Genomic DNA, 24,197 nt, shown 5'->3' with positions numbered 1-24,197 from the left:
CCCCACAGCTCATCCATGGCCAATGAAAGTGTTATTATATAATACAAGGTGATCACAGCAGTGTGTGTGTGTGTCTGAATGTGTGTATGTGTGTGTGTGTGTGTGTGTGAGAGAGAGAGAGAGAGAGAAATGGGGGTGGAGAGACAGAGGAAGAGAGAGGGAGGAAGGTGGGGGAGAGAAAGAGGAAGAGAGAGGTGGGGAGAAGGAGAGAGGGGAGAGAGGAGAGAAAGAGATATTGAGAGAGAGTGTGTCCAGGTTATTCAGCCAACCTGAACATTAACCAAAAGGAGGTCTGGCTAGTGTCTGGCTAATGACATACACAGTCCAATTCTTGTTATCTGTCTCAGCTTCATCCACTAGGATGTGTTACTGGCAGCAGCTTTCCCTATAAATATCCCTGACTTTCAGGTCATCTCTTCAGATGGTCCAAATGTTGCTATCAAAATAACATAACATAAATATTGACATAAAGGCGATCAGTTGTAAAGGTGATAAATCTGCCACTAAGTTAAAAACTGATAATATTAGCAGCCAAACCACAAAGCCACTCTATGGACATTCTCTGGCCTGGATTTCACATGCTACCTCTGTCCTCTGCCCTCTGCCCTCCTAGGGCTTCATACCTGAACTGAGGTGACTATGGGGAGGTGGAAGTTGCAGTTAGTTTGGAAAAACCAGCCAGTTTGCAAATTGACCGCATGCTTGACCCTATTGCACAGCAAAGCTTGAATGGAGCTTCAAAAATATGGGATTTGAGGCTGGGTGTGGTGGCTTATGCCTGTAATTCCAGCACTTTGGGAGCCTGAGGTGGGTGGATCACGAGGTCAGGAGTTTGAGACCAGCCTGGCCAACACAGTGAAACCCTGTCTCTACTAAAAATACAAAAAAAAATTAGCCGGGCATGGTGGCGGGAAACTGTAATCCCAGCTACTTGGGAGGCTGAGGCAGGAGAATTGCTTGAACCTGGCGTACAGGGGTTGCAATGAGCCAAGATCACACCACTGCACTCCGGCCTGGGCAACAGTGTGAGGCTCCGTCTCAAAATATATATATATGTGTGTATGTATATATATGGGATTTGAAACACTGGACACATTTTCAAGCAAACAAACAATGAGTTTCTATAAACGATGAAATTCACATGCAAGAGGCCCTTCTCTGCAAACAGACTAGCTGTTAACTTTCTGCTAAAGCCACCCAGGTGGGCAGGACTACATTCTGGACGAGATCCACAGAGGCTCAAAATGTGGTCTGTGGACCAGCATCCTGGCATCACCTGGGAGCTCTTTAGAAATGCAGCATCTCGCTGAACCTGCTGAATTGGAATCTGCATTTTAACAAGATCTCCCAGGGCAACTCTCAGACACATGCAAATCTGGGAAGCACTGGCCAGAGGGCTAGAGAAGCAGCTGTGGATTTCTGCTTCTGTCCTTGGACTGTGTGGGAGGGGTATCCCCCAGAAAGGTCAGCACCCCCTATCTTTTATCAAGCCCATTAACTCTTCTCATAGGTCTTAAGGTCATCTGGAATTAGGCTATGTGACCTTGGACTGGTTGGGGATAATGAACAACAGTAATTACCTGAAAAGGCTGTAGGGAAGGTAAATGAAATCAGGTCTGTAATTGGCTTAGGACAGTGCCTGGCATACAGCAGATTATTTATAAATAGTTACTAGCTGTCATTAAACATTCCTCCCCAGTCCCCAGGAGGGGACCCAGGAGTGCCCTCAGACAAGGAGCCAGCTCCTGTCCTCTTATTCACTCCCTCCTTCTGTTGGTTTGGAAATCAGAGAGATTTTCCAACAAGACTCAAACCAGAAGCTTGAACAAGCCAGGATAAATTCTCTCTTTGAAAGCATCAAGGACTCCAGAGTCGGTTTAAATTCTCTGCTGCTTACAAGCTTTGTGACATTGAGACTCAGTTTCCTCATCTGTAAAATGGGAATAAGTAAATAATAGTACCTATGTCAAGGGTCATTGTGAAGATTAGATGTGCTATTCTATATGAGGCATGGCGAAAAGGACAAAGTGTTTGCTATTGCCATTACCACCATCATCATCATTAGAGACAATCTGCTCTGAGAAAATCAGGATGGGAAGGCAAGGCTCAGGCTCCAACTCAGTTTCAGAAGGAGGAAGACTGGTGAGCATGAGGGATACAGCTGGAACCAGACGCAGCTCAGAGTGGGAGGGAGAGAAAAGCGCATGCAGGACCATTCAAAGGAGCTGGGGCAAAGGGCTCTGTGAGGGACTGGGAGAGGCGAGGCTGGGGTAGGACGGTGGTGGCCTTGGAGTGATGGGGAGCCATGGAGGGTACAGGGCAGACATGTGGGACTCTTTACTCTGGTGGGCAAGGGCTGCAGCCAAGGGAGGAGCAGCAGAGAGGGGCAGAGCAGACTCACGTACACCTGCGGGCCGACTCCTGGGCCAGCTGCAGCCGGTAGACAGAGAGGCGGTTGGCGCCGCCGCACACGCTGCCTCGCTCGCCCTTGCACTCCATGTCGCACTCTGCCTCGCTCACGTTCGTCGCCTGGATCTTGTGGCCGCAGTAGCACTCAGCGCCGAACTCCAGCCCGGCATACAGGTAACCCCTGGGGGAGGCTGCTGTCAAGCAGGGTAGCTGCCACCATGGAGACCCCAAGGCAGGGAGACACAACGTGGAGACCTGGGGGATGGGAGGGCTCTGGGGACCAGGAGATCCCAGGGGAAATGGGGAGACTGCTGATGGGAGGTTGGGGCAACTGGGAGACCCCAGGGGACAGGAGAGACCTCAGGGGACAGGAGACCCACCCATTGTGGAGACCTGGGAGATGGGGGCCTTTGGGAGATGGGGGATCCCAAAGAAATGAGATTAGGGAGGTAGCACACAGGAAGACCCTGGAAAGAGGGCAGGGGAGACCCTGAGGTGGGCAGGGAGACTCCAGGAGATCTGTGAGACAGGCATGCTCCATGGGGCAGGGAGATCTGGGTCTGGGATAAGGAGACCCTAAGAGGAGTCAGGGAGGCTGCAGAGTTAGCCTTGCAGTGGGGCAGCGTGGAGGCAGGAAAGCCAAGAAGGAATACACGGAGGCCCCTAGAGGACATAGAGACCCAGGGAGGGGACAGGAACACCCAGGGACCATCCACCTGCCTTCATCTTCACCCTTCTACACCTACTCACATAGACACACCATGTCTATATTCACACTCACCTGTACACACCTGCTCATGGTACACCTGTCACACACACACACCCCAGATCCTGTGGTCTCCCCTACCCCACTCTCTTTCTTGCTCCTCCCTGTCTGGAAACCTGAGACATTCATCTCTCCAGAGTCCAGCTTCTTTATTCTTGGAAATATCACCCAGGAATGGTGCCTCCTTGTCCCTTGAGAGGAGCTAGGGTGAGGGGAAGAGGCACAGGGAGCTCATGAGGGAGGCAGGGACTCTCACACCCCTTCGAGAGAGGACAAAAATGAGCTCACACATTCACCAAGGAAAAATTCCTAAAAATAAAAATCCAGGCACTGCAAGGTTTTCAAGTTTTTTTGAAATTTTTCATAGTGATGGAATCCTTTCCTAAAAAGGACACTTAGTGGCTACCCCACTCTGTAAACAAATGAAAAGAGCATTGCTTGCTCTGGCTCTGGGAGTAGGAAGGACAAAACCTGAGATGGAGGAAAACTGAGGTTCAGGAAAACCCATAAAAGAGGCTTGAGGGAGCACTTGTGCTCTTGTTCTCTAGAATATAATATCTTTAGACACCCTCATCACTTTTGAAATGATATTAGTGATTTTTAATGTAGTTTGTAAATTGTTTTTGTTCTTATTCTCTAGAATATAATATCCAGGAGGGCAGTGACCCTGTGGGTCTTGCCCACCTATCCCTGGACAATGCCTAGCATATGACAGATGATTAATACACATTCATGGAATGAATGTAGACCACTTCCCTGATAGACACCCTGCAGTGGCTCCCCATTGCCCTCCTGGTCAAATCTGGATGCTTTAGTTAGCTTTCAAGTCCCCATTTCACTGGGCTTTGAACACCTCTGTGGCTTCCCCTCCTGACACTCCCTTTGTACCCTCTGTGCACTCCCATGCTGCCTACCTGAGCACCCTGAGTGTTTCAGTGTATTTCAGGAGTCCTGGCCTTTGAGCATGCTGTTATTTCTGGCCTACCTAGAGAACTCCTACTCATCCTTCAAAACCCAGCTTATGGTCTCACTGTGATAACTCTTCCTAAACCCTCCACATGGAGCCCTCTATCCCTTCCATCTTCTTGACTTTCCTGCACCTTGCAAAGCACATCCACCCCAGCACCCATTATACTTGATGTCTCTGTACCCTGGTTTCCTCATCTGTGGAATGTGGCTCATAGCATTCCTGCCTCATAGGGGTCTTGTGAAGTTAAACAGTTAATATTTGCAAAATGCTCAGACAGTGCCTGGCACAGAACAAGTGCTTTTTAACTGTTGTAAACTGTTGTTATTCTATTGCCCAAGCCTATTGTTCATGCCTCTATCTCCCCAACCAGATGGGAAGCCCCCCTGAGGACAGGGCTGTGGATGGCTCATCTCTTCATCTCCAGCACCTGGAATCAGGTCCAGCACCCATGGGCAGTCAACAAATATTTGCTGAACCAAATTGAATTACATGAGTAGCTCTGACTTATCTTGGCTGACACCTTCTCTGAGAAGTATTTCCTTTCACCCCAGGCAGCTTAGACCTTGTTTGCATGTCTAACTGCCTGCGATTCTTCCATCTCAACCCTTATCTGACTATGTTATCCCTCTCTGTTTACATGTTTGTCTCCCCTTGCAGGCTGTGAGCTCATTAAGGCCAGGGGCTGTGTAGAATCCACCTGTGTTTCCCCCGCCCCCCTGCACCCAAGTTTGACAGATAAGTTAGTGATTTCATATTATCAAGGACTTGGAATCCTTTTCAAATTGGAGAGGGTCCTGGGCTCAGGATTTTAATAGTGGGCTCCCTAGGCAGCTGATTTTAAAGGGGACAGTGTTTCCTAATCAAGAACAGCAGGGGCCGGGTTTGGTGCCTCACACCTGTAATCCCAGCACTTTGGGAAGCCGAGGTGGGCAGATCACGAGGTCAGGAGATCGAGACCATCCTGACCAACATGGTGAAACCCTTTCTCTACTAAAAATACCCCCCCCCCAAAAAAAAATAGCCAGGCATGGTGGCATGCGCCTGTAGTCCCAGCTACTCAGGAGGCTGAGGCAGGAGAATTGCTTGAACCCGGGAGGCGGAGGTTGCAGTGAGCCGAGATTATGCCACTGCACTCCAGCCTGGGTGACAGAGCAAGACTCTGTCTCAAAAAAATAAAAAATAAAAAATAAAGAACAGCAGGAAGAGTCTCTCAGTGGTCACCCACTTGCCCATTTCCACACCAGGCATGCAGCTGAGGTTGGCAGAGCTTGTGACCGTCAGAGACAGCCACCTGGAGCCTGAAGGTGAACATATTAGAGCCCCTTCATGAGCCACTACAAGGTCAAGGGGCCCAAGAAACAAGGAGAGAAGCTCAGCTCAGCCCCATGGTGCCCCCAGGGGTCCTGTCTCTGTTCACCAGGCCTCTGGGGACTTGTTCACTCTCAAAACATCAACTCACTCCCCCCTAGTCCCAGTGCATGTCTAATAAAAATCATCGTTGTCTTCTTAGATTGGAAAACACTGTCTGAACAGGCAAGTGTTTCTCCCTTGGAGAAAAACAAGGAGTTTATATATTGAGAAACTATTAGATATCTTCACCTTACCCTTCATGTGGACATCTTGCAAGCCTTATGCTTCCTCATCTGCATGCACATGCACATCTAATGGTGCATTTCTAAGTTGTGTGCAATTCTTCACAACCTTGCATGCTCTCAACACACTGTTGAACATTCAACAAATGCAATCAGACACCTACACACACAAGCACAATTCTCAGCCCTTGCACACATATTCACAAAGACTCCTGCATACATGGCCACTATTATTTAAAGATCATTGCATGTTGGCATTAAGCTCACAAACACAGCTAGCTGACCCTGTACCCTGTATGCTACAAAATTGTTCCTAGACACAATATGACACAGTTGCACAACCACAGACTCCCATAGACCAACTCTTGAGCAGTCCTCAGTTGTGTGGATGTGCTTATGCACATACACACAATGCACACACACCCTTGCGCCAACCTTTCCTGTGGTCACGTGCTCACCCTTCAACACACCCTCCCATAGCAGGGCAAAGAATACCACAGGTGGGAATCTGAGACGGAAGGGCCTGAAATGGACAAGTCTGGGATGCTGGGACCCTACCGTTCAGCACAGTTGTCCTGGCAACGGAAGATGGTCATCTTTTTGTAGTCAAAAAAGGACACTCCTCGAAGGGCCCGACTCTGGGTGTCATCCAGGTAGCAGCCGATGTACTTGGCTTTGGGGAAAGGAAAACGTCAAAGGTGGCTGGGGACAAAGGTGCAAGGGTTACAGAAGGAAGCCTCACCAATGTGTCTCTGGGTATGTGATCTTGTTGACCTTTTAATGTCAAGTCCTTCCTTTGGGCAGAAATGAGAGAGTGAAAGTCATTTGTCTTGGCAGAACCTGGTCTAATCAGGGCAGCGGAGACCAATAGAGAGGAGTGAAGCCTTCTGTGGGCTGCAGCCAAGCCCTTGAGGTCACCTGGTGACAGCTGGGCATCCAGGAACCCAAGCCAAGGCCACTCTCTAAGCACCAAACAGAGTTTCCTATTTCTTGCATTAAGACAGCTCTAAAAGGCTTAACATTTGACAACATGTTGCTATCTCTACAAGCTGCCTTAAGACATGTATTTTTCCTTGGAAAGTGCCCTGGACTTAGCTATCTCAAGGTCTAGGTCCTCATTTCACTTCGTTTACCTCCTAGCATGGGCCTAGAAAGTTTAAGCCAGTTAACCTTTCAGATACCTAGCTTTATTTGAATCAGGAACAAAAATAACAATCCAGTGAGGTTAAAATAGAATGATTTATGTAAAAGTTTCTACCATAGTGTCTTGCATATGATAGGCATCAAATTAAGATGAGTAGAATAAGAAACTGGCCATTCACAGTGCTGTGTAAAGTACTTTACAGTTTGCCTCTATTGTGGGTCAAGGTGAATGTTTCCATTCAAAGGAAAATTTTAAATAATGTGAAATAGCCATCCAATTATAAATCATACACTTAGTTTTCTTAAAGTAGTAAACATTTTTCTTGCACTTTATGGTAAACAGTAACCCCCATACATGAAAATAGCACTTCACAGTTTATAATGTCTTTTCCCATATGTTTTTTAAAATTATTATTATTATTATTTGGACATTCACTTTGGTAAGTGCTTTACATACATTGTCTCCTTGCATCCTTACAGCGATCCTATGAGAATATTATTACCATTGTATACAGAAGAGAAAAGGGCCCGGAGAAGTCACTTGCTCAAAGTAACACAGTTCATATGTGTGGATTCAGAATTGAAGCCAAGCAACCTGGTTTCAGAGCCTGTGCTCTGAACTGCTTGCTTTTTGAGTTGGGGGATCTTTGTAATGCCCCCATGTGAAGTGGAGAACATTGACATTGTCATGCTCTTATCTTAGATGATTTAACAGCAGCCCAGAAAGGTGAAGTGGCCTCCCTAAGACCCATAGCTAATTGTTCACAGAATAAATGTTTAAATCCAGGTCTATGAGACCCCCAAATCAGTAACTGGAGGTTAGACCAGGGATCCAGCCAGCACTTGGAATTAAATGTCCCTTATAGGGAATGATTGAAGAAAATACTAAGTGCCACTTAATCACTTCCTTGGCTAGGCAGCTGTCTGGTTTAAACTGAGCTTCTTTGCCCGCTTCCTTGTGGGGAGAGCAGGATCTAGCAGAGAATGCAGGCTCATTACTGAGCAATCATTCCCCTGAACACGGCTCTGCTAAGTGCACTATTTTTTCAGCCCCGCTGGAGATGTGTCTTGACCTGATCACCTTGAATTTCCTTTATAAGACAGAGGTGATTTGCTGGACTAAGAACAGTCCATCTTTAAAAGAAGTATCATCTCCCTGGAGCAGGCACACCAGACAGTGACAACCCTGGAGAAGCCCGGGTCTTGTCTCTGTGCTTGTTCAACAGCACGCGCCCCTCCCACCACAGATGGAGTCACAGCCCTTGACTTGGGGCACGAATGCTGTTCACACCTGAGCTGGGAGAGAGCATTTTGTGGCCACGTGGGCAAGGGCTGCACACTAACTTCAGTTCAGCCATTCCCTAGAGGACTGAGTGTCTAAAGATGCATTGTAGGATAGGCAAGAGGGAAAAATAGAGGGAGCTGGAGGGAGAAAGAGCAGGAAGGAAAGGAAGGAAGGAGGGATGATGGAGTAGGGTGGGAGAGAGAGGGAAGGGAAGAGAGGGGGTAAAGTTTGGTTTATTTTGGTGGCCTGAAGTTTTTGTCAGCAGATCAACAGATTGTGTGTGTGTGTGTGTGTGTGCATGTGTGTCTGTGTGTGTGTGAGAGAGAGAGAGACAAAGACAGAAACAGAGGAGACAAAACTATCATGTATTGAACACCTACTATGTGCTATCTACTTTACTGTGGGCCATGTCTCATTTTTTAAAAATTCAATCTTCACAAACTTCTTATGAACCCATTTTAGAGATGAGGCAATTGATCATAGTGACTCTTCTATCTGTTTACCTTAGAAGCAAATCTTAGTTTGGGCATATGGTGTATGTTCTGACTGGTAACTACTCATGTTACTTCCGCTTTTCCTCTTTTCAAAATGCAATGGGAACCTATGTCATCTGCCCAAGTTCCTACAGCTTGTAGCATCTGACTTCAAATTAAAGCCCAGGTCTGTCCTCCAACCATCTTACACTTGAGGAAGTTTCATTTCTCTTTGGCCACCCCAAGACCTGAAGGGGAGGAATGCTCATGCTGCAGAAATGCTGGGCTTGAAGTTGGATGTGGTAGGACTTTGGGTGACTTCACCTTAGGGTAAGGATAGGCACTTTCGGCTACCTATGGAACAGTGGATCATGTTAGATAAGATTTTTATAAGCAAATTAATGGGAGTAAAGATGTATGTGGGCATGTCCATTGCGTGTCCATCATGGAGTGAAGGGGTGGACTGTAGTGGACTGTTTGTGCCTTCAAAGCATCTGCTCTAGATAGGTTTTTCCATCAGCAGACCTTACTTTCCCTGACCACAGGAGACATGATGACCTTGGCAAGGTCAATCATATTGTTCATCCCAGCAGCCAGTGTTTGCTTCAAGGAAGAACACATGACCCATTTGTTGCATTCTGATAGAGTAAAGCTGGGAGGAAGAAATCTGCCTCTCCCAGGTGCTATAACCCCAGAGCTACCACCAGCCCAGTCCCTGGCACCAAGGCCAATCTGTGTAGGAGAACAAACTAGCCAAGGCATTGAAGAGCAGAGATGAGAGTGACAGGAAGAAGACCACCAATTATTCATTTAAAAAATCCAGTCCAGCAGAGCCATTGCTGTAGTTTGATGACATGACACAATGCATTTTCTTCTTTAGCTTAAGCTAGTTCAAGGTGGATTTTTGTCCCTTGGCACCGGGGTAGGGGGAGCACTAACTACTACACTGATAGTCAAGCTTAGCAACTTGCCCAAGTCCACCCCACAGTGAGGGTCTCAGACCAAATCCATGGCCAGGTCTGTCTATTCAAAGTTGCCCCTTCCTATATGCCACACTGAGTCCAGGATTGGGAGGAGATGTCTTGGGAGGAGGTGTCTCCCCAGAGAGACCTGCCCAGGAGGAGGATGGAGCTGGGAAGTGGGGTGGTTCATTGGGAGAAGATCTGGGATTTTTACCATAGGTCCATCTTCCCCAAAGCCTGGGCTTTTAGTTATTTGTTTTTAAGTTTTATTTTAAGTGCAGGGTACATGTGCAGGTTTGTTATATAGGTAAACTCGTGTCACGAGGTTTGTTGTACAAATTATTTTGTCACCCAGGTATTAAGCTTAATACCCAATAGTTATATTTTCACCTCTTCTCCCTCCTACCACCCTGCACCTTCAAATAGTCCCCAGTGTCTCAGTGTCTGTTGTTCCCCTCTTTGTGTCCATGTGTTCTCATCACTCAGCTCCCACTTATAAGTGAGAACATGCAGTATTTGGTTTTCTGTTCCTGCATTAGTTTGCTAAGAATAATGGCCTTCAGATCCATCCATGTTCCTGCAAGAAACATGATCTTATTCTTTTTTATAAGCCTGGGCTTTTAAATGGTGCTCTATCCCCTTCCTCACCCTCCCACCAGACCAGGCATCAGTCTGAGATTTCCCACACAACAGGTGCTCAAAGACTTGTTGAATGAACGAATGACCCTCTGTTTCCTTATCTGTCAACAGGAGGGAGAGGAAGATACATGGTCCTTTATTAATGCTTTTGGAAAACACAGGCATGTTATGCATCATGGCCTGATTAATGGACTGAGCTCCATGGATCAGGATATCAATATTGAGTCAGTTTCCTTCCTGTCTTGGGAAAGATCTGGTGACCCCTTTCCCACCGACCTTTGGTGCAGGCTGCGACCAATACAACCATGGTCCCTGTCCTCAGAGTTGTATCACCCTGCTGAGCTCATTAGCGTGGTTACTGCCAGCCCGCTAAAATCCTCTTCAGCCATTCCTCAGGGCTCCACCTTCAAATCCTGCTGTGGTAGCAGAATCTCTCGGAGACAGGAGGTCAGATATGTAAAACAGGGACAAAATCACAGGCCACTTGAGGGTGGATTAATGGCCAAGTTCACACAATCTATCAGCTCGTCTCCACAGCGGTCTGAAGACTGCTGAAATGGCAAAGTCACCCCAGCTGGGCTATTTATCTCCAGTACAGAAACCAGCATCTGAAAAGAACCCTCCTGGTGGCAGTTTTTTTTCCTCCTTTACTTTTTTCTTTTGCTACAATTAATCTTTTCATGAAATTTTGCTCTCTTCAATGAAGGTGATTTGTTAAAAGGGTAGCTAAACATGAACTAATTTGTATGCCTCTGATTTATAGTTTGTGAACAGATTCACGAATAGGAGGCCTCATGCTGTACTGGAGTCAACCAGATCTAACCAGATCTGGGTTCAAATCCCACACATGATGCTGCAATAGCCTCAAATATTACTCAAGTTCTTGGAGGTGCAGTTCTCCACCTGAAAAGTGGGAGCAAAAATTCAACTAGGGTTCTTAGGCTGAATTGTGTGCCCTGTCCCACCCCCCACCCCCACCCCAACAAAATGACATGTTGAAGTCTTGACTTCCAATTCCTTAGAATGTGGCCTTATTTGGAAATAGAGTCATTGCAGATGGAATTTTGTTATGAGGCTAAACTGGAGTAGGTTGGTTCCCAATCCAGTATGACTGGTGTCCTTATAACAAGATGGCTATATGAAGACACAGACGCAAAGGAGATGGTCATGTGAAAATGGAAGCAGAGATTGGAGTAATGTGGCTGCAAGCAAGGGGTTGCTGAGGATGGCCGGGAACACTGGAAACCAGGAGAAAGGCATGGAACAGAGTCTCCCTTTGAGCCTTTGAGAGTGCATGGCCCTGCCAACACCCTGACTTCAGATTTCTGGCCTCCAGAACTGTGAGAGAATAGATATCTGTTGTTCAAGCCACCCAGTGTGTGATAGTTTGTTATAGCAGCCTGAGAAAGCTAATACAAAGATATTGTTAAGGGTGACCTAAGTAACATTAATTTGATGCATTGAGCCTATCACAGGGTCTGGCACAGAAGGAAGACACAAGAAATACTTTTTCTCCTTCTGGGGATTCTCTGAAACACTGGAAGGTGGTCCCTCCAGAAGACCACCCAGTGCTGCCCGGGTTTCCTTGTACCGGCGATGGAATTTCCTGCTCATATCTAGGCTTCCCCAGGGCAGAAGGGATGCACCACTCACTTTGGTCAAGGCATAAGGATCCTACATACTAAGCTCACCCATCTCCTTTCCCAGAAAGCCAGCTGTGATACCCCATGACTGAATGGGGTCCCTCCTTTGGGGTCCCCCAAAACTTTTCTAAATTTTCTTAGTATTGTCCATTATTTTTTCAAATTAGAAATAATTTTGGCTTATTGTAGAAGAACTTTTAATAAAATGAAAAGGTGTTATAATGGGGAAAAGCACAGCTTTTTTCCTCTGAGGAATATTCACAACCTGTGCTTGAATCATTCCTGTATCTCCACCTTCCAGCAAAGATCTGGGCATGTAGTAGGTGTTTGATAAATATAGAATGAATGAATGAATGAAAGAATAAATGAATGAATGAATGGAGTTAGAGATCTTATATTTTAAGAAAGAAGTAGTATAAGTCCAGTGGTTAAGAATAAGGGCTTTGGACTCTGATCAAATTGGGCTGGAGTCAGCTCTGCCTCTTGGCATCTGTGTGATGTTGGGCAAATAATTGAACCTCTCTGAGCCTGTTTCTTCATCCGTGAAATGGCACTCAATATTTTTACCTGATATGAAGCTGAAAGGAGAATATGGACAAATAGTCCCTGACACAGAGCACCTCGGTAACCTGCAGCCATTGCATCTCCAGCTGGAGGAGATGGGAAGTGGGTGCTCCTGCTATCCTTCCAAAAAAATGCAGACTAAATCTTCCCATGGCCACCTTCACACCTAGCCCAAGCCTCTCTGTAATCTCATGGAAATAGAAGCAGGACAACCTTTGAAGTCAAAGTGGGTTTAGCTCCTGCCTCTGCCCCAGATTAGCTGTGTGACTTTAGGAAATTCACATTACCTCTATTCCCCCATTTTCTCCTGCAAAATTACAGTATAAATAATAATAGCTGGCATGTATTAAGGTAGTATGCAAGCTTATTATAATAATAATAGCTGGCATGTACTTTCTGTACACTGAGAAGTGACGTGATGTAGTGCTTAAGGTTCAGGCGTAAGACTCACAACACCTGGGTTCACATACTGGTTTACTCCCTCCCCCAGGTGGGTAATCTTGGGCAAGTTACTTAACTTCTCTGTGCCTGACTTTCCCTCCTGTAAGATGGAGTTAATAACAGTGTCTATCTTCCTTCATTACTATGAAGATTATGTGATGTAATGGATGTAAATGCTTTGAACAGCACCTGGCACTTAGAGAGCACATGCTGAATTGACCTTATGTAATCATCACAACGCCATCTGATGTTAAGTACTTTTTTATCCCAAAGAGGAAATGGCATGTCAGAAAGGTGAAGTGACCTGCCCAAGGCTGCACAGCCAGCAAGTTGCAGAACTGGGATTTGAACCCTGATTTGGCTGCTCAAAGTACAGGCCCTCACATCGCCATGTGAACCTAGAGAGGCCTAGGTAAATGACTGGCACATGGTAGGTGTCAGTTACACCAAAGAACTCAGACTCCTGCCCCGCCTCAGCTCAGCCTGGGTACAGCTCCTCCCCTCCCACTCCTGAGCCATGATGGGCTCTGAATCCTCTACAGCTTGAGTCCTGCATCACTGCATCAAGCAGAGCCCTCAACAGCCTTGGAGAAAACAAAATGAGTTTAGCGTCAGGCCGGAGAAGTGTCTCATTTTTATTAGCGTTAATCTAATATGTTGTCTTTCCTCGCTAAACTCTGAATAAGTTAATCAAGGACAGGCTGGATTTGTGTTTTCTTGATAACACTGCCTGATTCCAAAGGCTGTCTGCTGAGAGCCCTGGCCTTGGGGCTATGTTCTTATTTTCTCTTCCTTCTCTCTGCACTTTATAAAATATATAAGATTGCTGGGTAAGGCATGGTGGGGGTGCAGTTGGCATGGTATAGAAGAATGCTCACAAGCTTTGGAATTAAACAGACCTTGTGTTAAACCTTGGTTCCTCCACTATTGACCTGTGTAAACTAGGGTAAGTGATTTCTGTCTGGACCTCAGTTTTGCCATCTGTGAAATGGAATAATAATCCCTAACTTACTGAGTTGTAGTAATTAAATGAGTCAATGAAACACATAACATGGTCTAGCCTGTAATGATCATTCACTAGATATCAGCTAATATTACTACAAATAACAAGGACAGCAACTATTAAGTGACCTATTATTATGAGCCAGAGGATATTATAAGCATGTTACATATATCATTTCATTCAAATAATACATGAAAAGCAAATAGACAAGTGGTTGGTGTGAAGTAGGTACTCAAGAAATGGTCCTTATTATTAGCATTGATGGCAGTTTTTCATTCTCACAACAAATGAGAGACGTTGTTGTTTCTGTATCATCTACACCATAAGGAATTCATATTCTATCAGGGGACATGGACAAACATACACAATTGCCATTCATATAAGGGCCATGCCAGGGAGCATAGAGGAGGAGCATTTGATCAAACCAGTAAGGGGATCAGGGAAAATTTCTTGAAGATTAGCAAAGATGAGACTTGGAGGAAGAGTAGAGCTAATGATGTAGAGGTACTCCAGGCAAAGGGATAGTCATTTATTCGTTTATTCATCCAGTCATTCACGCATTCAACAAATAGGTATTCAGCGACAGCACTTAGCCAGGTGCTGTCCCGGGTGCTGATAGAAAACAGACAGGCAGGACAGGCAATAGCCCTGCCCTCCTGGAGCTGACAGTCCAGTAGAACAGACTGATCTTAAACAAAGAGGCAAACACATAAATGAGATGCTTTCAGATGGTGATAAGTGTTATGATGAAAATAGAGTCGGGGATTGTGGTTGTGACTGGCTAGGAAGTGGGGTTATTTGAGTTAGGATGCTCCGGGATGGTCTCTATGGGAAGTCGAGGTTTGATTAAAGACTTGAAGGAAAGGAAGAAGGGAGCTATGCAAACATCTGGGGAGATGGCATCCCAGATAGAAGGCACTGCATATACAGAGATCTTGGGATAGAAACAGGCTTGGTGTGTTCAGTGAACTGCAAGGACAGTGGGGCAGAGCATGGTGAGGGGAGTGGGGTTATAAGATGACGTTGCAGAGTTGGACTGTGGGAGGCATCTGGAATTTGTCCTAAGCATTATGGGGACCATATCTCAAGATGCTGGCTGGTGAGGACTTTGGGGCTTTCAAAGGCCAGAATGGAGTATGGAGTGGCTGGGGTGCAGCACTTCACACCTCACCTATACCTATAAGATGATCCCCCGGGAGATCCCAGGAGCACTTCCTGAGCACCTCTAAGCATCTACTCAGTGCTAGGCCTTCATCACCCTTGTCTCATTGAACTCTCAGGAGCATCCAGTAAAATCCCCATTTTACAGATTTCAAAACTGAGGCGGGAGAAGGTAAAACCATGTGCCTGGGCCACATGGCTGGTGGGGGTGGAGCTGGAATATGAATCCACATCCCCTGATCCATTCTACCACCTCCAACATCTCCTTTGCCTCCCTGTGAGCATTGGTTCTTGAAGAGGCAGAAGTCTAGGAAATTCCTGAGGGCAGAAAGATAGAGTCTTCTAGATGGTTCCCAGGCCAGGTGGGGGGCAGGACTGGGGCAGGAGAATGTGTTCCAAGATGAATCCCCTCCATTAATCCTGCTTCCTTCCATGGTAGCAGAAGGGTTTTTTATGAGTTGAATCACAGTAGAACACAAAGGCTAGTGAGGTTTTCCATCTGCCTTGATTGGTGGTTTATTCTCCCAAACCATCTGGCCCAGATTTCTGAAACGTCCATTTGTGTTAATCTTATGAATTGTAGGGGTTGTGGGTTCCTCCCTAGCATGCTGGTTGGATGGGTAGATGCCAGTGGACTCTAGGAGACAACCTTAGAGAACTGAGCATTCAGGCCAGATGCATCAGATTTAAACTCTGTTCCTGCTGCTGACCAGCTGCGCAGCTTTGGGCAAGTGTCTTCCCTTCTTCAAGCCTCAGTTTCCACATCTGTTAACTGGGCACAGGATCATAGGGGCCTTGTTTAAGCCCATGAAGTGTAGTGAAAATCAAATAAGGTAATGCAGTCATGAACAAAAGCCTTTTTAGATTATAAATGGCTGAGAGAATGCAATGAAATCTATCCAGAGCAATGATCTCTCCTGAGATCCATCACCAAGGGACCCAGCAAGATGGACTGAGAGACAGTCTGGTGGAGCAGAAGCTCTGCCACTTAGCTGTGTAATCTTGTGCTCTTGGTACCCCACTTTCCTCATCTTTAAAATGGGAAAACAAAATCTATCACCTACAGTTGTGGTGATGTTTCTATATATGTAAAGTGCTTGGAAACAGTACTTGGTGCCTAGTAAGTACCCAATAAATGCTGACTGTTTTTATTTTCATGTATATTTAATGAGGACTGTAAAAGGCTACAGGGGAGAGTCAGACTTTGACCTCTGATAGATGTGGAGTTCAAATCCAAACTTGCCTCTTGACAAGCTGTGTGACCTTGGGCAAGCTGCTTCATCTCTCTGAGCTTCAATTTTCTCCTCTGTGCAATGGGGATGATAATGGCAGGCACTATTTATAGCTACAATGATATGACAGCTGGTTCCTATTAAACACTGAAAACTGACAGCTGTTATTACATTGTTAGTATCTCCTCCCTTCTCCCCAGCCCCTCAGTGTCCAGATGTTCCTCACTCTTACCTCGCTCTTCCTCCTTCTCCCGGACAACCCTCCCCTTGAGGGCTCGGCTCCAGGCTCCACCGTAGTCACCAAGCTTGGCTCTCTCATTCCCATCCTTGCCCTTGAACCAGGGTCCGTACCTGCGAGCGATGCTCGAGGCTTCACCTGTGTCCCGGAAACCTCTGCCCAGATGCATGTCACCCAAGAAGGACAGCTCAGCACCCTCAGCTGGGCCTCCTGCAGCAGCGGGGTTTGCCTGGTTCCCCGAGACAGCGGGCTGGCCCACAAAGCCAGAGTGAAGGAAGACAAGGCTCCCAGCAGTCAGGTAGAGTGCCAGGAAGGTAAAGAAGCGCACAGGTTTCCGGCGGAAGTACCGCTGGAATTTGAACCAGAGCTTGGCCATAGTGGGATCATTCCGGACTGGCTCTCTGGGCCTTGGCTGGGGTGCTTGGGAGGGGATGGAAGGGGCTTGGTTTCCCAAGCTTTCCTTAGGGATGGAACACTTGGGGGTCCTCAGTCTCACTCTTCCTGAAAAAGTGATCACCAAGGCCAGAAGGGGAGGGCAAGTTCAAGCTTGGCTGAGGCCATGAGAAAGGATGGAGTTTACCAGCCCTCCCAAACTGAAGGTGAGCTTCCTTGGGCCAACAAAGGGGTTTTGAGGCTCAGAACACACATAAGTTGGTCCCATTTTCCTACATATTGTTCTTCACTTCAGAGTGTTCCCAAAGAACTGTGAGAATAGCAATTGGAGAAGGTTTCTGAGGGTTACCAGCAGCTGCAGTTCACTTCTTGCCCTTTCTCTGCTCCTCAGGCCAGTGGATCTGGGTTATTTCACTGGGGGCCTTGTTTCTGGCCTCTTCCGCAGCTGAAGACCAAGCTTGGCTTTTCTACCTCATGGGAACAGAAGCTGGTGGGCCTCCATCCAGTCAGGCATCAGGACTCAGGGATGCCACCTGCAAAACAGCAGAGACACAGGCATGAGAAGCCCCTTCACCAAAGCACAGAACCCACAGGGTTCTTGAGCATCCTACAGGGAAATGCAGAGGCCCGGAGAGGGGAGGAAACCACCAATGGCATGAAACAGCTTAAGAGCAGTGCTAGATACAGAGCATCCCTGAGTCTTCTAGAACACTGCCTTTTTCTTGACACCAAACTGGGAATTTGGGGACCTGGATCCTAGTGGGCCCTAGTTGGGGACAAACTTTGTCTTGGACAAGCACAGGTTCTGATGGGCCAGTGGTTTGCTTTGCTCCATACTTCCTATATATTTGTCAAATATACACTGATTCAAGGATTACCTTAAGTCTGAAAAGTACTTTCAAGGTCCTTGCTGAACTACCTGCTGAACCTGGGCAATTCTGAACCAGACCAGATTCATTCATTTTTTTTTCCCAACAAACACTCAGTGAGACCTACTTTGTGTGAGGCACTGTCCTAGGTGCTGGAAACTAAGCTGTGAGCGGCAGCGGCAAAATCCCCTCTTTCAGAGCTCACATTCTAGTGGGAGAAATAAAATCCATAGCCCCTCTCCTCTGTCCAAGGAAGACAAGGAAAAAGAAGGAAAGTAGGGTTATTTAGCAGCATATTTGTCCATTCAGTGTTTATGGAGTGTCTACCATGTGCTCAGCTTTGTGCCCAGCCATCTACACTTGTCTCCTTTATTGCTCCCAACATTCCTATGGGAGGTAACTATTTCCCTACTTTACAGATGAGGAAATGGAGGTCACACAGCTGGTGAGTGATGGAGCTGGGATCTGGACCCAGGACAGTCCAAATCCCAAATCACAGCTCTTAACCAGTGTCTCTTTGACTCTGCCTCTTTCCCACATAGTCTGGACATCACTTGAGAATTCAGAGACAGCCCCCCAGACAGTAGCCCATCCTTACAGCCTCCCAGTTACCAGCATGGCTCACCCTTTGTCAGGGTCTCCCGGGTGTGGGTCTGAGAAACAACTGATTCAGAATCACCTGAGAGCCTGGTGAATATAGATTCCTAACCTTTCCAACCAGAATGTCTGGTTGAGGGGGAAACCCACAGCTGTAACCAGGTGCTCTCAGATAATGGTAATGAGCACAGAGAGTTGAGTACCACAGCTTTATGAGTAAATGTTCAGGATCATCAGTCAAGAGGAAAAATAGAATGTAAATTAGAAAACAGAAAACCCCATTTAGCCAATGCTTTTTCATATTACCACCAGCAGGGGGCCCCATGACCATCTTAGCCAACGCCTGAGATTCCATAGTCAGCCAATGGAAGATACAAATTGTAACATACTCTCCTAATCCAGACAGTAGTGTGGGCATTTAACTGTGGTTTAAGGTAGAGTCTGCCATCCCATTTATTCAAGAACTAAGTACTGAGCACATACTATGTCACCCTCGTAGGCACTTGGAATAAATAAGTGAACAAAACAGACAAAAATCCATGCCTTTGTAAAGTCAAACTATCCGTCCATCTATCCATCCGTCTGTCATCCAGCAGTCCACCTACCCATCCAGTCATTAAGCCAACCCTCTATCCATCCACCCATCCATCCATCCAACCATTCATCTGTCTGTCATCCAGCATCCACCCACCCATCCATTCGTTAACCCATCCGTCCATCCATCCATCTATCCATCCATCCATCCATCCATTTGCCTTCCGGCAGTTCACCTACCCATCTATTCATTGAACCATCCATCCACCTACCATTAATCTATTCATTAATCTGTCCAACTATACATCCATTCATCTATCCATCTGAACTATAGCAGCCCATCCATCCATCCATCCAACTCTCCACCCATCCAGTCATCCACTCATTCTTCCATTTATTTAAAAACATATGCTGATTGCCTACTATGTGTGTGTTTGAGATGCAGGAATAAATAATTCACAGTCCCTGCTTTCAGAGAATTCAGAGTCAACTGAGGGAGAAAGCAATGTAAACAATCACTATGCTAGACAGACTATGATAAATCCCATAGTAGATGTGTGTACAAGATACAGCAATCAATATTATAGTTAATGTTTATTGAACAGTTAATACATGCCAGACATTCTTCTACACATATACATACTCTCATTTAAACATTTCTATGAGGGAGACCTGTATCTATTTTTACACAAGAGGGGAATGAGTATCAGAGAGATTAGGTAACTTGTTCAGGGTCACAGAGCTAGTAAGTGGCAGCAGGATGGTAAACCCAGTGCCACCTGATTTCAAAGCCTATATTCCTAACCGTATGTCTATTCTGGTCTTGTAACTCTTTGAGGATCTCATGACAACTATAGATATATGCCCAGAAAAAAAAAACCCTTGCACATAAGCTCCCAGAATTTGGCTTAAAATATCAGGGTGGGGTTTGGACCCTGGGTTGAGAAGCCATGGAATGTGGCAGCCCAGGGAAGTAAGGGTCTGCAGCTGCCTGGGGGAACCATAGAGGGCTTCCCCGGGGAGGAGTCTTTGAGCCAGCAGGTCTTGCAAAAGGAGTCAAAATTCTCTGGGTGAAGGAGCAACAGAAGGTTAGCCCAGGGAAGAGGAACAGCCCAAATGAGGGTGCATCACTGAGGGGGAAGAAACAAAGGAGCTTGGGGGACTGTGGGCTGGGAACACAGCCAAGCAGTGGGCAGGAGCCAGACCACGGGAAGCCTTGGATGCCAAACTCAGGAGTTGGGACTGTGTCCTACAAACGCGCATGAGAATCCACTGAGGTTTCATGGTCGTGCCAACACGTGCCAGATGTTTCTGCAGCTGGGATGGGATGAGAAAAAGCCACCAGTCCTCGTGGGATGGGCAAGCGGACACCAGCCCTTCCAGAGGCACTCAGGCAAGAACAGAGGTGGATTCCACAGGCAAACAGACCTGGGTTCAAATCCTGCCTCTTCCATTACCCCAGGTGAGTGACTGGGGCAAGACATCCCTTCTCAGCAAGACTCAGGTTCCTCACCTGTAAAGTGGCCTAAAGGATCTTGACTTCTCCCCTAAAAAGTATGTTGCTGGAAGGACTGAATTAAACATTGTAGGAGGAATACTTGATGCATAGGAGATGCTCAAGATAAGCCCCACCTCCGCCCCTCAAGGGCACATGTGAGACACTTGAAAGCCATTTGCCACCTCAGCACGTTTGCTGTCGTGGAGACAGCAAAGTTTTCAGCTGTAGTGTTCCCTGTGGCTTTCTGCCTCTCTCAGGATATTTCTGGGTCCAGTCCTTTTTCATTGTTCCCTCTTCGTTCTTTCATATTCCAACACATCTCTTCTCTAAGTGGGTGCCAAATGGGCTTTAAGAGGATAATGAGCTCATTAGGGGCTGGCAGGGAACAGAAAGAGACTGAGGCATGGGTGATGTGGAAAATGAAGGAGATCTGCCGTAGGGATGTGGACCGTGTGGAGAGGGGCTGTGTCCACCCCCAACTTTCAGAGCTCCCTTTCCTCCTGGGGAGGGAAGGTGCTGACCTGAGCCATCCCACAGCATCCTGCCGGTGCTAGGAGGAGGCAGGGGCTCACCCAGAGGAAGAGCCCCCTGGAATCTGAGCCCCATGGAGGTGATAAGGCTATTTGGTACATAGGAGAGTCCCAAGAAACACTGGTAGAGAAAAATGAGTAAAAAGAGTCAGGTTCATCCCCCCAGGGCTTACACCTACAACCATGGCTTCACACACTGGCCAAAACACTCAGGTGACAGCCTTGGAGAGCTGTAAATCCAGGGCTCTGTGGAGGCAGCATTTGTGTTACTCAGCACTGGGTGGTTCTGGGGTTCAAGGGTTCCAGGATTCAGCTGAGCCAAAGCCCCATATCCTCAAAGGTATCCCAGACTCCCCTGCCTCCCACATCCATCTGTCATTCTCTCTCTCCTGCCTCTCTCTCCATCTCTGTCTCTCCAAGTCCCTCTCTAGTCTGTCATTGTCTCTCTTTCTGCTATCTCTCTCCAGAGAGAAATTCTGCCTCAAAGGGAATGGGGAAATGAAACTAACTGCATTTGTTGAATACCTACTATATGCTGGATACTGTGTTTGAAGGTTTTACAAATACGTTCTCCCATATTCCTCCCTCTGGGATAGCTGCAAGGCAGGTGTGATGTTTCTTCCCAATCCACAGATAATGTGTCTACAACCCTGGGTGAGACGGGGGCTGTTGGCCTTCAGCAACCCACTTCTCTCTGTCTCTGTTTGTTCATAGCATGTTGAGGATTATAATTGTATTAATATCCCCTCCTGTCGTTCACTTACAGGTGTGAGGTCCAGACAGGGGACTTCATCTCTCTGAGCTGCCATCTTCTCTCTATAAAGTTAAGTCAACCATAGAATGCCCCTCCCAGAGGTGTGGGGAGGATTCGACGAGACAATCCACAGAGCTGGCTATCACGACTTCATCCCCCTTTATTTTATGTGACACCTCTCTAAGCCTCAGTTTCCCCATCTGTTAAATGTGGTGGACGACCTCTACTCTGCCTCCCCCCAAGGGCTGGCATGAGTTTCCACAGGGAGGAGGCTGAGAGGCCCCCTTTGTGGGAGTGGCAGCATTCGGTTACTGCAGTTCATGTTTCCAGCAGGAGCCTCAAAGTGTCTAAACACAGACTATTTTTAGCACCAGAATGAGGCTCTGGTGTTGAGCTGCCAACGTGAAGATGGGTGGGGAAGAGCTGCCTGCAGGGGAAAGAAAAACAGAGGCATAGCCTGCCCTGTGGTTCCTTACCTCCCCTGGGAGTAAAATTATGCCTCCCCCTTCCAGGTTCTAGTGGCTAGGGTAGGCCAGAATGGAAGCCTGTGAGGCTGGGTAGGGGGCTGACTCCCTCTCTACAATCCCCAGTACCTGACTTGGGGGGCAGAGGCAGTTCGGAGGGACTGGGCAGGCCCAGCGACCAACTGACCCCCAGACCACCCAAGCTTCACTGAGAAATAGCTATTGAGAAATCAGGTTCATGAAGGTTTGATTTCTTAAGAGTTCTGGGTAGGAGACCCATCTGGGAAGTTTCCAAGAAACTGGGGAGCCCAGGTAAAATTTCAGTCTTGTTCTAATAATAAAAATATCAGAAGTCACTGGTGTTTGTTGAGCGCATACTATATGCCAGTCATCTTATTCCCATTGTGCCTTTTAATCCCCACTATCATTCTTTGAGGTGGTCATTAACATCTTTGAACATCAGTTTCCCCATCTATAGAGTGATGATGTAATATAATTTATCTCTTAGGGTTAGTGTGAGAACTAAATAAGTCAATATATACAAATATATCTTATCTATATGTATTAGGTGCAAATGCTACATCTTATAATAATTTCTGGAGAATACATGTGGTTTTGCCTGTTCAGTGCCCCTTCATTCTGATACAAGGACTCTATTTTCCTGCACGGAATTTCTCCCTCATTAATTCTCAGCTCATGTGGCTTGGATAGAATGGATTCCTCTTGCCAGTTGCTGCAGACATTCCCATACCTCCCTCCTGATGCATGTATATAAGAATTAATGTAGGACGCATGTATACCTAGGAGTGAAAGCGCTAGTTTTTGTTTGTCTGTTTGTTTTTGTTTTTGTATGAGCATCTTATGATTATCCTAAAAGATGCCAGTTTTTTTCCAAGGTTGCTGTAGTCACAACTTCCCCAGTACAGTTTGAGCATTCCTGCTGCTCCAAATCCACACCAACACTTAATGTTGTCAGTCCTTTCCTTTTTGGTCAGTTTGGTAGATCTGTAACAGATGCCGTATGTGCCCCACCCACAGAGTTAAATTCTGAATGTTCATCTGGTTGTCTGAGGGGTTTCTCCAGCACCTTGAATGGTTTTTGTGCTTGTGTGGTTGGCAGGCAAGACATGCTAGAATATTAACGTTTGGAAGCAGCTGCAAATATGACTAATGGGAGTTGGTGTATAAATGCCCCAGCTCCCTTGCTCCTCAGCTGGAATAACTCTGAAGTGTATATTTCTCCAGTGGGACTTAGCCTCAACCACCCTCTGTAACAGATGACTCAATAATACACCCTTTATTGATTTCTTCCCTTCCCTGTCTCACTTCCCTGCTCAGAGAAGGACAGGAGTAAGTATAGTCTTTATTTCCTAAATGAACTACTTATCAGTGGTATCTATTTCTTGGAATAGTTGATTCCTTAGAATAGGAATCAATATGGTTGATTCATATCATATCAATGGTTTTTCAACCTTTTCCTTATCATAGACATGTAAAATATTTCCAGTCTTCCCTCTTTTATAAATAAGTAATGCTATGATAAACATCCTGTATGTAAATCTTTATACAGATCCCCGGAAAGCAATATAGGACCTTTCAACAATGATGAGACATCGGCATATTATACCCACTTTACAGATGAGAAAGCTAAGGTTCACAGAGATTAAGTAACTTGCCCAGACACACAAAAAGTGGAGCATGAATTCAAGTGCAAAACTGAGCCTCAGTGTCATGATGCCATGGCGGACACTATGCAGACCAGCAAGGCAGCTATTCCCTGTCTTAACCATAATCCCTCAGTTGAATCCAAGCGTTGATGAAAGGAACCTTTCTGAGCCTGAAGATATGGATGGCCATGCCTCGAACACTTCTCAGGTAGATAACCCCCAATTCCTTTAATCAAACTTCTTTCTCACCCTTCTTGGTGGTGGACCAGCCATTTGGCAAGTGAAAGACTTAATGAAACAGCCTGAGAAGAAATGCCATTATAAATGCCAAATCCTTTCACTCATTGTCTTAGGAATCCAGAATTTTACT

At 46.4% G+C, this 24,197-nt stretch overlaps 1 protein-coding gene across 3 annotated transcripts in view; it reads right to left on the bottom strand.

Moving 5' to 3' along the window:
* WSCD2 (WSC domain containing 2) overlaps window positions 1-24,197 on the bottom strand; it is a 121,974-nt gene that overhangs the window by 39,702 nt on the left and 58,075 nt on the right. For 2 of the 3 annotated variants that reach the window (XM_019039376.4, XM_019039377.4), the window contains exons 2-4: window positions 16,516-17,447; window positions 6,296-6,410; window positions 2,406-2,590 (exon numbers count right to left, since the gene is read on the bottom strand). In XM_019039376.4, coding sequence (XP_018894921.1) covers window positions 2,406-2,590; window positions 6,296-6,410; window positions 16,516-16,897 — 682 coding nt within the window. In that variant the 5' untranslated portion in view covers window positions 16,898-17,447. The remainder of the gene's footprint in view (window positions 1-2,405; window positions 2,591-6,295; window positions 6,411-16,515; window positions 17,448-24,197) is intronic. The other variant, XM_019039378.3, reaches the window with a different exon arrangement.

Source organism: Gorilla gorilla, chromosome 10 (genome assembly GCF_029281585.2).
Source record: "Gorilla gorilla gorilla isolate KB3781 chromosome 10, NHGRI_mGorGor1-v2.1_pri, whole genome shotgun sequence".
Lineage (NCBI taxonomy): Eukaryota > Metazoa > Chordata > Mammalia > Primates > Hominidae > Gorilla > Gorilla gorilla.
The sequence above is the reverse complement of the archived record's forward strand: the minus strand, read 5'-3'. Positions and strand labels throughout refer to the sequence as shown.